This window comes from Motacilla alba, chromosome 23 (assembly GCF_015832195.1).
Source record: "Motacilla alba alba isolate MOTALB_02 chromosome 23, Motacilla_alba_V1.0_pri, whole genome shotgun sequence".
Taxonomy (NCBI): domain Eukaryota; kingdom Metazoa; phylum Chordata; class Aves; order Passeriformes; family Motacillidae; genus Motacilla; species Motacilla alba.
This window is the reverse complement of record NC_052038.1, coordinates 2,698,751-2,710,928: the sequence shown is the minus strand read 5'-3', so window position 1 is coordinate 2,710,928 and position 12,178 is coordinate 2,698,751. Positions and strand designations below refer to the sequence as shown.

At 41.7% G+C, this 12,178-nt stretch overlaps 1 protein-coding gene across 1 annotated transcript; it reads right to left on the bottom strand.

Moving 5' to 3' along the window:
• Positions 1-692: 692 nt before the first annotated feature.
• Positions 693-12,018, bottom strand: RRAGC (Ras related GTP binding C). Its single transcript, XM_038160796.1, has 7 exons — positions 11,577-12,018; positions 7,960-8,163; positions 7,072-7,271; positions 6,069-6,183; positions 4,420-4,562; positions 3,116-3,264; positions 693-2,624 (listed from the first exon to the last, which is right to left on the bottom strand). Exons 1-7 carry the CDS (start codon positions 11,841-11,843, stop codon positions 2,473-2,475), a joined length of 1,230 nt encoding a protein of 409 aa, XP_038016724.1. The 5' UTR covers positions 11,844-12,018; the 3' UTR covers positions 693-2,472.
• Positions 12,019-12,178: the final 160 nt, after the last annotated feature.

Genomic DNA, 12,178 nt, shown 5'->3' with positions numbered 1-12,178 from the left:
TTATTCTTCAACAGAAAGAAATTGTATTCCTTCTCTCGGCAGATGGGTGACCATTTTGCCTATGCCCTCCCCTGTAAGCACCACTCTTCTCCTTAAAAGTACAGGTCCTCAGTTGTTTGCAAAAAAAGACTGCAGAACATCCACACCACTACAGGTTCAGAGGAGGAAAAAAGGGGGGGGGAAAGGCAGAAAATTGAAGCTTTGATTGATGGTTTCCTCTACAAGTTCAGTGCTTTTATTGGAGATATGATACTGCCTTCCCTTTTCTCTAACAGGATCTTTCCCTGCAGCAGGTCAGCACAGGAAGGGGAGACAAGCTCCCACACAAGGAAGAAAATAAAGCCCAATTCCTGTCCTTCCTCCTCCCTGGCACCATAAAAATTTCAGAAGCCAAAAACTCCCTAAAGCAGCAAGAGGTTTTTAAGACTCTCCTTGTACATCAGCATCTTAGTTCAGTACACTAAAGAAATACTGTACTCCTTACTGGACACAAATTTAACCTTCAGAGTTTAGTTCTGAGACAGTTTTTAATTAAAATGAAAGCTAAAGCTGACTAAATGGGAATGTAGTATTTAACTTTTTTAAGTATACCATAAAAATAACATTGCTTTTAAAAGTTTGTTTAACCACAGAGGTCTTGATAGACTTCTGTCCATAAAGACAAGCAGAAATAATAGTGTTACAGTTTGACTCTTTTTTTTTTTTTTCATTTTATTAGCACAAAATCCTGTAGTGGGTGAAAAGAAAGAGAACATATGCATGTACTTAGAACATGGAAAACTCACTGCACAAATGGGAATTCTTTCTTCCTGTTATTTTGCCAATTACTTCTCCTCTTCCTTTCAGAATCTGAACTGTGATAGTGCTTGCAAACTACAAAACCCAATCTTAAGAGCCCACTGCACTCCCTCAAAAAAAGCTCTGCAGTTCCATTAGCAAAAAGGGGCTCATCCTAGATTTAAGAGAACAGACCTAGAGCACTTGAATTCCAGTTTCCTGCTGTAATAAAAACCATTTACACAGTATGTGCATACACCCCAATGTTAATGCATGTATATTCATTTTTACATATATCAGTGGAAGTTCATTCTATAAGCACAGAAGCAGTCCCATGGTTATTTCTGACCACATAAATACACCAGTTGCAGAAATCACTTCAATTAGTTCTTCTTGCACAAACTTTTACAGTGGGACTTGTATGGTTGGTCCAATGGCTTTGCAACACCTATGCACACATAGGGACAGGTGAAAGGAGGCAAGGTCTTTATGGGCCAGTGGCTGGGCCCCCTGCACAGCAAAGCTGGTGTACAGAATGACATCTGCAGTAAAATACCAATAAATTAAAGAATTCACATATACTGCCCATAGGATGAAAGTCAGCAGAACTCACAAAATCAGAAAAACCACTGTTTTAGTCAGATTGCATAGCGACAAACAAGAGGGTGTTTGTCATAGCACAGAACCAATGTCCTTTCAAAGTCCAGTACTATTAGTAAATTATGGCACAGTGAACTTAATTGCCATGCACAGATAACACCCTCAGACATTTTGCTAGGAATTGTCTTGATTATCAGTCAGAGAGTGGAGAAAGATCCACCATCAAAAGTCAGTAACGTTGTCATTTCTTTGCTTGGGAACAGCTGACAGTGGCTGCTTTATTCCAACAGATGGCAGACATTTCAGTTTAGTTAGCCATGCAGTTGTTTCATGAATAGGATTAATCACACAGATTTATGACATCCATGTTTTTGCAAAAGAGAGCAGGTAGTTTATTTCTGATTTTAATCCTTCCCTTCCATCAAAGGGGACATACCAAGAAGTGTGGTCTGAAAGCACGGTATCACTATCTGTTAAAATGAAGCTCCAGGTCAGTTCTCTAAACAAACACATGATCACTAGAACAGAGCTCTCTATCTTGCATCCACTTAACAAGCACAGAATTCATGAGAACTATGAGCACACCAGCAAGAACAAGAACTACTTAATGGAATGATTTGAGACCAGCCTCAGCGAGCAAAAAGCTTGAGTTTCACAAGCCTTAATAACACCAATTTTGTTTTTGCATGACAGGAGGTAAACTTAAGCAAAAGAGGATATTCTACAGATTAATTTAAAAAAAAATTTAAAAAGTTAAGCAACTGACTGTTCAGTGTTTCACACAAAACCCAACTCAATTGTTTGTAAGTTTTGACCAGGCAATCAGTCAGACACAGACTGTTAAAAGAGGACTCCAAACTGAAAACCTACTGCATTTGCAATACAGCTGATTTCAAACTGGCATTTCTAACTCCACTGGCCTCAAAGTATTTTCACAGTAGTTTCAGTTGCCCAACATGAGTTACAATCTGCTGTTCCACAGTTAGGACCACTCTTCTCTGAAACATACTTCAGGCTTTCAGACTACTCTTCTCTTGTTCCACAAAACTTTGGAGTGAAGAGCTGACAAGTCTATCCAAGGTCTTTAGCTTTCCTCTAGACTGCATTCCTAGGTGTGCCATTGTGAGTCACTGCTTTCATATTTGAGGTGCTTGATTGATGGTTGCAGATCCTGTGGGAGGCAACACCTACTTCAAAAACTTCATGAATGGCTTTGCGGAAGCAATGGAAATTGTAGTCTATCAAACCTGTCAAGGAGAGGAAAAACTGTGCTCAGCTTGGCATATTTATGTAAACAGAGCTTCAAAATCATTATCAAATCTAACCAGTAGGTATTTTGCTACTTATTTAGTATAAATTTGGACTCAGAAGATTTAACAAAGTTTTCCTGATGTTAGTATTTATTTGGACTCAGTTTTTTGAAAAAAAGGTGTTCATTTGGAATGCAAGGTGTGTATTCATGATCAAAGAGTAGGTAAGGAGCCCACTGCTCCACGCTACTGATCCCACTAGAACAGATGGTAGAGACAGAGCTCATGTTAGCTACACAAGTCATTTTGGCAGGAGGACAGTGATTAAAGTGATGAGTCACAAATTTAAAAATACGACTTCATTATATCTCCGAAAAATAAAACTTTCCTCCCATAAGAAACTATACAAATTTAGTCACACATATTAGTATTTTACAGCTGATAAAAAATATTAGATAAAGGCTGTCCAATGGCAGGGAAGTTCTTACCTTTGCGCTCAAAACTCTCTTCTCTAAGAATGCAAACTAATGCCAAAAACTTTGTTACTTCCTTTAAGTACAGGACTGTTGTGTTATTGAGCTTGATAATTGCCATTGACTCTTTATCATAAGCACTTCCAGTGCCATCTTCTTTTAACCTAAAAAAGAACAAGTTAACCCAAGGCATAATCTAATGGGCATGCACATGTAACTTCCAAGACAAACAGCTGTTACATGCAGTTAGAAGAATATTACTCATACTGAACTAAGCAAATGGAGAACCTGTGATGCAGGTCTTGATACTGCCAGTGAGTAAGACCATTATCAGACCTCCAGTTTCTCAGGAAAGCCAGATCTAAACAGGGCAGAGGCCTTCATTAGATTCTGTCTATCACAGATGAGCAGTTAAGAGCAAGCTACCAGCACGCATTCTTTTGATGTTTGGAGTGACATCTCAGTGAAATTACTTTTGGTAAATGAATACAAAGGCTTCCTTTGTGAGGCTGGGGCAGAGGATGCAACATGGAGCAGGACACTTTGGTCTTAAGCTAAACCAGCCTGCATTTACAAGAAGAGATGAGCATGCTGCTTTCTACCTTCAAGTTATTAGTGTTAGTTAAATTACTAAACAAGCAAATGATGTATTGCAAGTTACTTCTAAGCACTCCTGAAAAAAACCCCAAATCAAACCCCAAATCAAACACAACCCTGGATCAACCCATCAGGAGACAGACCATGAAATGCTGTGGTATTTTCTTGGTAGCACTGCATTTTCCAGGCTACAATCACAGTTCTAAGATAAGTTACCACTTCTTCAGAACCACTTCTCAAGTCCAGTGGGAAGTATAATTCTGCTGTAAATTGTGAGATACCAGCACTATTTGCATCCCTCATAGACAGTCAGCAGCAGATGAGTTGATCTTGCAAATGTTTCTCTGTTCAGACTGCAGCAAGTCTCAAAACAATGTCCCTGCAAGTTGCACTCGTGGCATGCTACTGACCCCAATTATTTGCAGGTTATTTCTGCACTTGCTCCATGCCAAACAAGACACAGCAGTATTCAGGTTTTACATGAAACACAATTTCCACAAATCTCAGATAGCTGTCTAGGGCCACGAATGGAGGGAAACAAACCAAGTATAAATGCTGCCAAATAATCTGGATTTATTTTAGTTACTGACAGAACCAACGTGCTCTAAAGACCAACAGATAGCATTTTGTTGCATGACAAAGCCAGAACCAATTGCACAGTTTGCAACCTATTTCTACATCTTCTGAGGACTGTTTTCTTCCTAAGAGTATTCATCACTTACCCATATATACAGGAAACATCTATCACTACATCAATCATGTCACAGCACAGCTCATATGACTGCATGTCCACAGGAGAACTGTCTGTTGCAATGTAGATTTTGCTGACTACGTCGAAGAGAAAAGCTTTTTCAATGCCTGAATTCTTCAGAAAGAGAAAGAATTTGGATGAATTTTAAAAATAATTTTTATAAAATTATCATTATTATTATATATAATATATATTATTATTATATATTATATATCATTATTATCAAAATGAATTTTTATAATCTCAAGTAGAATTCATAGATTTTCACATTCTTAGAAGCAGAAGATGGTTTAAATATAAGCAATCTAGAGGCTTAAGACAGATTCAAGATTTAGAGCATTTACTTTATAAATACAATACCCTTGTTGCCATAGTACATATCAACATCACATAGCTGACAAAAATAAAACTGGGAACTCTGTTACAATTCTTCATAGTTTATTATTTAACTAATCATTATTAAGGTTACATTTTACTATGCTTCCAGAATCCATGTTCAGCAATTTGCCCCTTCTGTGTTTCTGTTAACTCCAGAAGAGCCATAATTCACATCCTCCTAAGGGACTGGGCTCAGAGATCAGATGTTTCATAGCAGTATGCTGACTCTTCAATTTTATGCTCGTAGTATCTTGGCAGTTCAGTTTCTGCATGAAGCATTTGCTATGCAGTTTAACACACAGAGCAACTAAGCCAGCTTCTGAAGGTAAAAATCCATGAAAAGTACCACATTATGACTATGGAAAAGCACAATGCACTGTGGTGAAGTGCACGTGCTCATACAAAGTTCAGAAGCCTTCCATGGTTCAATTTATCCCACATGCACTACTGGCAAAGCTTCTTTTCTATTTATGCACCAGAAGCATTCCTTATCTTCTCCTAGCTAGTCTGAAACCCCAGGACAGTGTCCTGAGGACATCCAGACAATCTTTCTGCCATCAAGATTACATCCTCATGGCACTGGGCAAGGTCAACATACCCTTTATCCACTGGGCCAGGTTATTACAAACAGTCCTCTACCAAACAAGCATTATATGGTGGCATGGGGTGACATGTCTAAGTGTCCAGCTCCTCCTGGATATAAATGTTTTTTTCTTTGTTGTCCATATGCCTGCAACAGCCTCACAAACAACTTCAATGAGATGGTCTTGTCTCTAGGGTGATATTTTATTTGATTAAAAGTATAGAGTAGCAAATTTCTATGACACTAATTCCATAACACAAACACTAAAAGAATAAGGGCAAAAGTCTCCCAGGTCTGTGAAACAGACAGCTAAGTCTGAGGCCAAGTTATATTATCAAAACAATCTCAGGCCAGTACATTAGACTACTAATTGCCTTAGCAAAGTAATCAGTACACCCTGCTGGCAGGAAACCTACATCAGCTGTTACAACCAGGCAAAATACACCTGGTCAATATTTAGAGAAAGCCCACAAAGCACACACCAGTACAATTTAGCTGTAGCAAAGAGCTTTTGATACAGAAAACCAGGTTGCCAGAGTACACCTACATGAGTGCCACCCAAATCTCTCAAGGGCAGATCTAGCCAGCAATCTTTAGCAGATGGACTTGCTCTACCATTCTGGGTATTTCATTCAAAGATCTGTTAGACGAATACTTACCGATATGAAGATATTAAGTAGATTTTCCAGAGTTGGCAGTTGTGGAATGAGCTTCTGTACCACTTTACTGAAGGCTTCAAATATTGAATGGTCATAGATACTGGTCAAATAAAAGCTGAGATGAGGAGGGAGGGCAAAGAAAGAAAAAAAAAAAAAAAAAAAGAAAGAAAAAGATTCAAGAGTGTTTCAGGATTGTAATAGAAATGTTAAAGTTACATTTTTTCTAACATTCAGGCCTGCTACTTTTGCCTGGGATGCTTTTATCACAAATATGTCTGGATGTTGCACAAAGAATCAAAATCCTGAGCAGCTGGAGTACACATGAAACAGATCCTCCCCATCCTTGAGAGATGGGAGACCAAAGATAAAAATCTGAACATTGTTAGAACACACTTTGCCCACACAATGCTTATCACAAAGGTGTAAAAATGCTTAATCAGATTTCTTCCAGTCCCATTCCTGGCCTTCCACTTTTTTTCACATTAACGTTGAGAGATACTGGCTCCACAAGAATCAAAAGAACAACAAAACCAGAGAAAAGATAGCTTGTTTTAAAGGTGTCTGTAGAAGATACCTTAAAAGTGAGCCAAATCTCAAGTAACAGACTCAGCTTTTAGAACCAATCACACTAATCACAGGGAAAAGTCAGTGCAAGCCAGGACTAGAAGGCAGAGAGGTTCCCCTCTCTTTTCCCTGCCCCTCCAGCCCACATGCACAAATCTGTTACAAATCTGTTACACTGAATGAGAGAGACTTTCAGTTATCACCGAGCAGGGATAAATCTGCTGACTGGAATCTGATACAGTAGCCTGCCTCTTTTCTAGTCAGCCTAACAGCTGAGGCTTGTTCATAAATGCAGCAGTGTATATTATTTATACAAGTTGGTTCAGTAAGAAGCTACCCAGACCTTGCTCCAGTTGTTCCAGTATTACATCCAAAAGCCTTTAATCTGTATGCATATCAGCAACAGTATGAATCACATGTGCCAGAGTCTTTAACTCACCTAAGGTGAAGTTTTTCAAGCCCAGCATCTGTAAGATCATCATTAGCCCTCTGATGAATATCCCTCTGAGTTTCTATTTTATGGTCATCTGATAAACCATCAACTTTATGAATAAAAACTTCAAAGTTCATTTCTGGGTTGACCTTGTAGGCTTTTGAAACTGTAATGTGGAGTCTTGTTAAAGCTTCCATGTAGTCATCCTGTAAATCAGTTTTGGCAGGAATGAATGACAATGTTGCTGCCTCATAACTATTCCATTCTGCACAAAGACAAAATATTTCAGTGCAAGAACCTCACTTCTGTAACTAAAGAGAAGTACGGGACAAGAGAATACCTGGATGTGTCATAAATCCAAGCAGCTGATTCTTTATGACAATTAAGTTTCATTAGCTGTACAAGGCTCAGCTACCCAAAACCAGGCTTCAGAGCAAAGGGTGGCTTACACTTCAACTCCAGCACAAGGCAGCAGAGATCCCCAAGATGGTCCCAATAACCAGGAAACCTCCAGGGTGCAATTCCTAGGGTTATGAGAAGCTAGCAGACACCCAGTATACCAATACTAGAAACTGAGGTCAGAAGTGTGCTGTTATAAATTGAACTCCAGAGCAGAAAGAAGGGATAATTCAGACCATCTAGCCAAGCAGGTTCTCCCTATTATTACAGAACAGGTAAGTTCAGACTACAAGCCCTTTTCCACTCTCTCCACCAGCAGCATATGTCCAGTCACTTCACCAAAACAAAACCACACACAGAAGTCAGACTGCCAATGCATTTCTTTATACACAGCAGAAGCCTTATGAACTCATCTAAAAATATAAATTATTGGCCTCTTGATCATTCCTTTCAAACAAAAAGTAAAAATAAAACTTCCTCGTGCTTTGTATTTACCTGGGCATCAATAACATATATTAGAGCACCTGTTCCTCTGAAGATCATCTCATAATCAAATGTTGGATCAAAAAAGTCCATCTGTCCAGGAAAATCCCATATTTGGAAGTTCACAAATGAACTGTTGGAAATATCATCCTTGTAGATTTTGTTGGTACTTTCCAAGAAAAGAGTCTCATTGGGAGACATTTTGTGAAACACCACCTGTTAAAAGAACACAAATAATAGTCTAGATTTTACCTTATTAGAAGAAATTAGTGAAAAGATTTGTGACTTGAATTCTACAAATAGCTTCACCCATTCTAAAATGTGTAGCTTCCTTTAGGTAAATAGACAGCTTCCTGCATCAGCTAAGGAAATTGCCTACCCCTTAAACCAAGCAAGCAACTGAATACAGTTAAACATTTTCACAAATAACCTTACTGGCTGAAGACACACACATCCAAGTTACTTTTTCTTTCCCTGCAAGGCTAGCACAGTGTTTTCAAATTCTGTTATATTCAGACCTGGCATAAAGCCAGGTAATTAAATAACTGCAAGCTTTTAAGGACTTTCCCTTTCCAGTCTTAGAAATTCCTAAAGGAAACTTTGTTTGTAGTCTGGTGTCAAGTGTTAAAACACAATATAAACAGATGGCTCCTAAGCTACAACAGAAGAGCACAAAAATAACATCTCAGTTTTAGAGATCCAAACTGCTGGGTAGCTTGCCATCTATTAACACCTCCTTTTGAGTAGAATCACAGAATGGGTAAGGTTGGAAGGAGCACAGTGGGGTTATCTGATCCAACCTCCCTGCTCAGGCAGGGTCATCCCAGAGCACATGACTCAGGATTGCATCCAGAGAGCTCTTGAGTAGCTCCAGAGGGAGACCCCACACCCTCTCTGGGGAGTCTGTTCCAGGCTCAGGCATCCACACAGTGAATAAGTAATTCCTCATATGTAGGTGGAACTTCCTGTGCAAGTTCACTAAGAAAGGATGAAGGATTTCACACTAGTTGGCAAGAACAGTTTAGCTGCAGGATGATAAACACACTCATTGCCAGAGCTCAAGAAGCCCCACTGGGATTTCAGCCCTTCCTTGTAGAGAACCAGCAAAAGCAGCTTGTAGCAAAACCAGCCAGTGTCAACAGAGAACTCTGTGCTAATGCCACTCAACTAGACAATAAGAAAGTTCCTCCAAACAATGCAGTCATACACTAGGACTGCAAAAATTAAAGACGTTTCATATACAGCACCCGGTAAATCTAAAAACTTCACAATAGGGGCTGCAAACTTGATAATTTTGGTTTTTCCAAATGTTTGTACAGCTACAGAAATCACCCTTTAGAAACCTGATGCAACAAACTGTCAAAAAAAACTGCAAGACAAACACCTCCATACCTAGTACAGTTTAGTGAGGTTCAAAGTAATACTTCAGCCTAGATTTTTAAGGTCGAGGGAAAGAATTTATTTCCTTGGGACAAACATCTTAGGAGGCCAGGGTCTAAACGGGGTTTTAAACAGCAGGACATTTGTATGGAGATTTAAGAACACTCCTAGAAAAACAGCAGCTGTACTGCATTCTTCCAGGTTTGCAGCATAGTTTTAAAGTATTCTGAAATCAACATTTCTTTTAGAACTCAGAATCTCCCACGAGAGCAGGACAGAATTAGTAAATTCAGTTTAAAGCTGATAAAGTCTCTGGGAACAACAGTGTCACCTCCTTTTTTTCTCAAAATAGCACATTTCATCACACTGATGTTCTCCACCTGAACTCTTTCCAGTTTCCTATTACATCAGTACAGTACAGTAAGTCCAGTCATGCAAGTCTGCACAGAAATTTGTTTATGAACTGAAGCAATCACTGCATTCCCAAAATTTACCTACAATTTGCTACTGAATAGTCATAGATTACACCAGCAGGGAAAACCCAATTGAACAAAGGAGAAGAAAAAATCCCTCCCCAGGACTGTGCTTTTTTCTTTTGTGAGAGATCTCTTGCCAATACCGAACCATTAAATTATTTAATAATTCATCTTGTTCACAGAAACTTCTAGATAATCACAAAGCCAATGCTTTCCCCAACACAGTGTTCATCTTGCATATACCCCTGTTTTCTGGCAAGGGGATCAACAGCTTGTGCCCAGACAGAAGGGCTGGGTCTGGCCCATTTTTGAACTAGAGAGATTTAAGAGCAGGGACACTGTTAATAGGAAATTTCTTTAGAGTTTGCTCAGGCAGCCTCACAATGAGCTCCTAGGTACCAGAATCACAGACTCTCATTCCTAAGTAAGACTGGTAACTGGCAAAAGATAAATTCTATGTCCTCTTACTGCATATTCAAGATGACACTATTCCTTTCCTGCACAACTACTGGAAGAGACTCTCAAAGAATTGAAGACTACCGATCCTGCTCATTAAAAAAGTCCAAAAGCTACATCGATAAAGGGACTTGTGATGTCTTGAAATCTATCTGCAATCTGGAGTTCCTGTCTTCCTCTAGCTTTTTTTTTCCAAAGTGAATAATACAATCAGATCTCTAATAAGAGTCTACAACAAATACCATTCACATGACTAAAAGAGTCAGAAAAGGGCATTCAGTGAAAGCAGCACATTTGCACATACAGTGGGAGCATTTGACCTAAATAATGGGGAATAACCGATAAGGCTAAAAAGCAACAACAGTTCGGTCTGCCACTGTATTTCAGCACCGCACAGTGGAAAAGATTTCTCACTAACAGAGGCTGAAGCCAGCTCAGAACTCATTGGTTTGCTGCAGTCTTGGACCACCAAGCAGTCTGCATAAGATTGCTAAAAGAAGCAGATGCATACCTTCTATACTGCAATGTCCAAAAAGGCTTCTCTGCACAAAAACTTTATAGAAATCTCTGCAGGTTTTCAAACTTGCATCTGAAACAAATTTGATGCCCTTAAGTCTAGAGCTGAGACTTATGCATTTCACTAGTAACATCTTCCCATAAAAACATCCCCTGAAAAGTTCACAGGAGGGACTGCAAACAAAATTTGCACTGAGGAACAAGGATTGTTCTGACCGCTACAATTCTAGTACCTGGCAAATGAAAAGTCCGTTTTGTCTTATTTTTATTAAGAAACACTAGTGACTTCACAAAGCTGCCAACAAAGCTAAGGCACCGGAACTGCTGTAGTTCCTCCTTGACAAGTGACTCTCGTTTACTCGGTCTAAAGGAAACCAGAGGCTGTCTTTCTGCTCACACAAAAGCAGAAGTTTCTCTCAAAGCATCAAAGGGCAAAACAACGGCTCAAGTCTTCCAAGGGGAAGCGCTACCTAAACACCACACACCTATACCACGTAAGAAAACACCTCACGATAAATTTCACACCAGCGTCTTCACTTCTTACTTTTGAAGCCTTAAAAGTGAAGAAATACAAAGGCTACAACCTACGCTACACAACCTTCCTCTCTAGGGCAGATGATCAGAGTCCATTCTGGAAAGTAAACGTCTGTAAGGAGGAGGCTCCCGTCGCTCCAACTTCGCCACACGGGCCCACAACAGAAAGCAGAAATGGCCCGAACGGCGGCACAGCAGGGAGAACCAGCTCGGCGCCGGAGAGGCAGCGCGGCAGGCAGAGGCGGGGAGCCGCCGGCTGCCCCTCACCTTCTGGATGGAAGACTTCCCGCTGCGCCGCAGCCCCATGAGCAGAATCCGCGGTTTGGAGTCCGCCCCGCCCGCGCCGCCGCCAGGCCCGCCCGCGCCGCCCCCGGGCCCGCCGGGCCCCGGGCCTCCCTCCAGCTCCGCCTCCTCCTCCTCCTCCCCGTAGCCGAAGTCCTTGGGGAACGAGTCCGCAGCCCCGAAGCTGCCCCCCACCAACGCCGGCTCCTCAGCTGCGCCTGGCGCGCCCGCCCCGCCGAACTGCAGCGCCATGTCCGCCCGAGCCCGCCGCCCCGCAGCCGCCAGCGCCCGTCCCGGGGCCTCCTTCTGCTCGCCCGGCCCAGCCCGGCGCGGCCCAGCGCGGCCCCGATTGGCCGCTGTCAGGCTCCGCGCCGCCGATTGGCCCGGGCGGGCGGCGAGCTGGGAAGGCTCCGGTCAGACGACCCGAGTCACCTGACGGCGCCGCCGCACGTGAGCGGAGGGGCGGGGCGCGCGGCCGGGCGGCGGCACCGGGCAGCGGCACCGGGGGCGCGCAGCGCTCGGTACGGCGGCACCGGGCAGCGGGGGCGCGCAGCGCTCGGTACGGCGGCACCGGGCAGCGGGGGCGC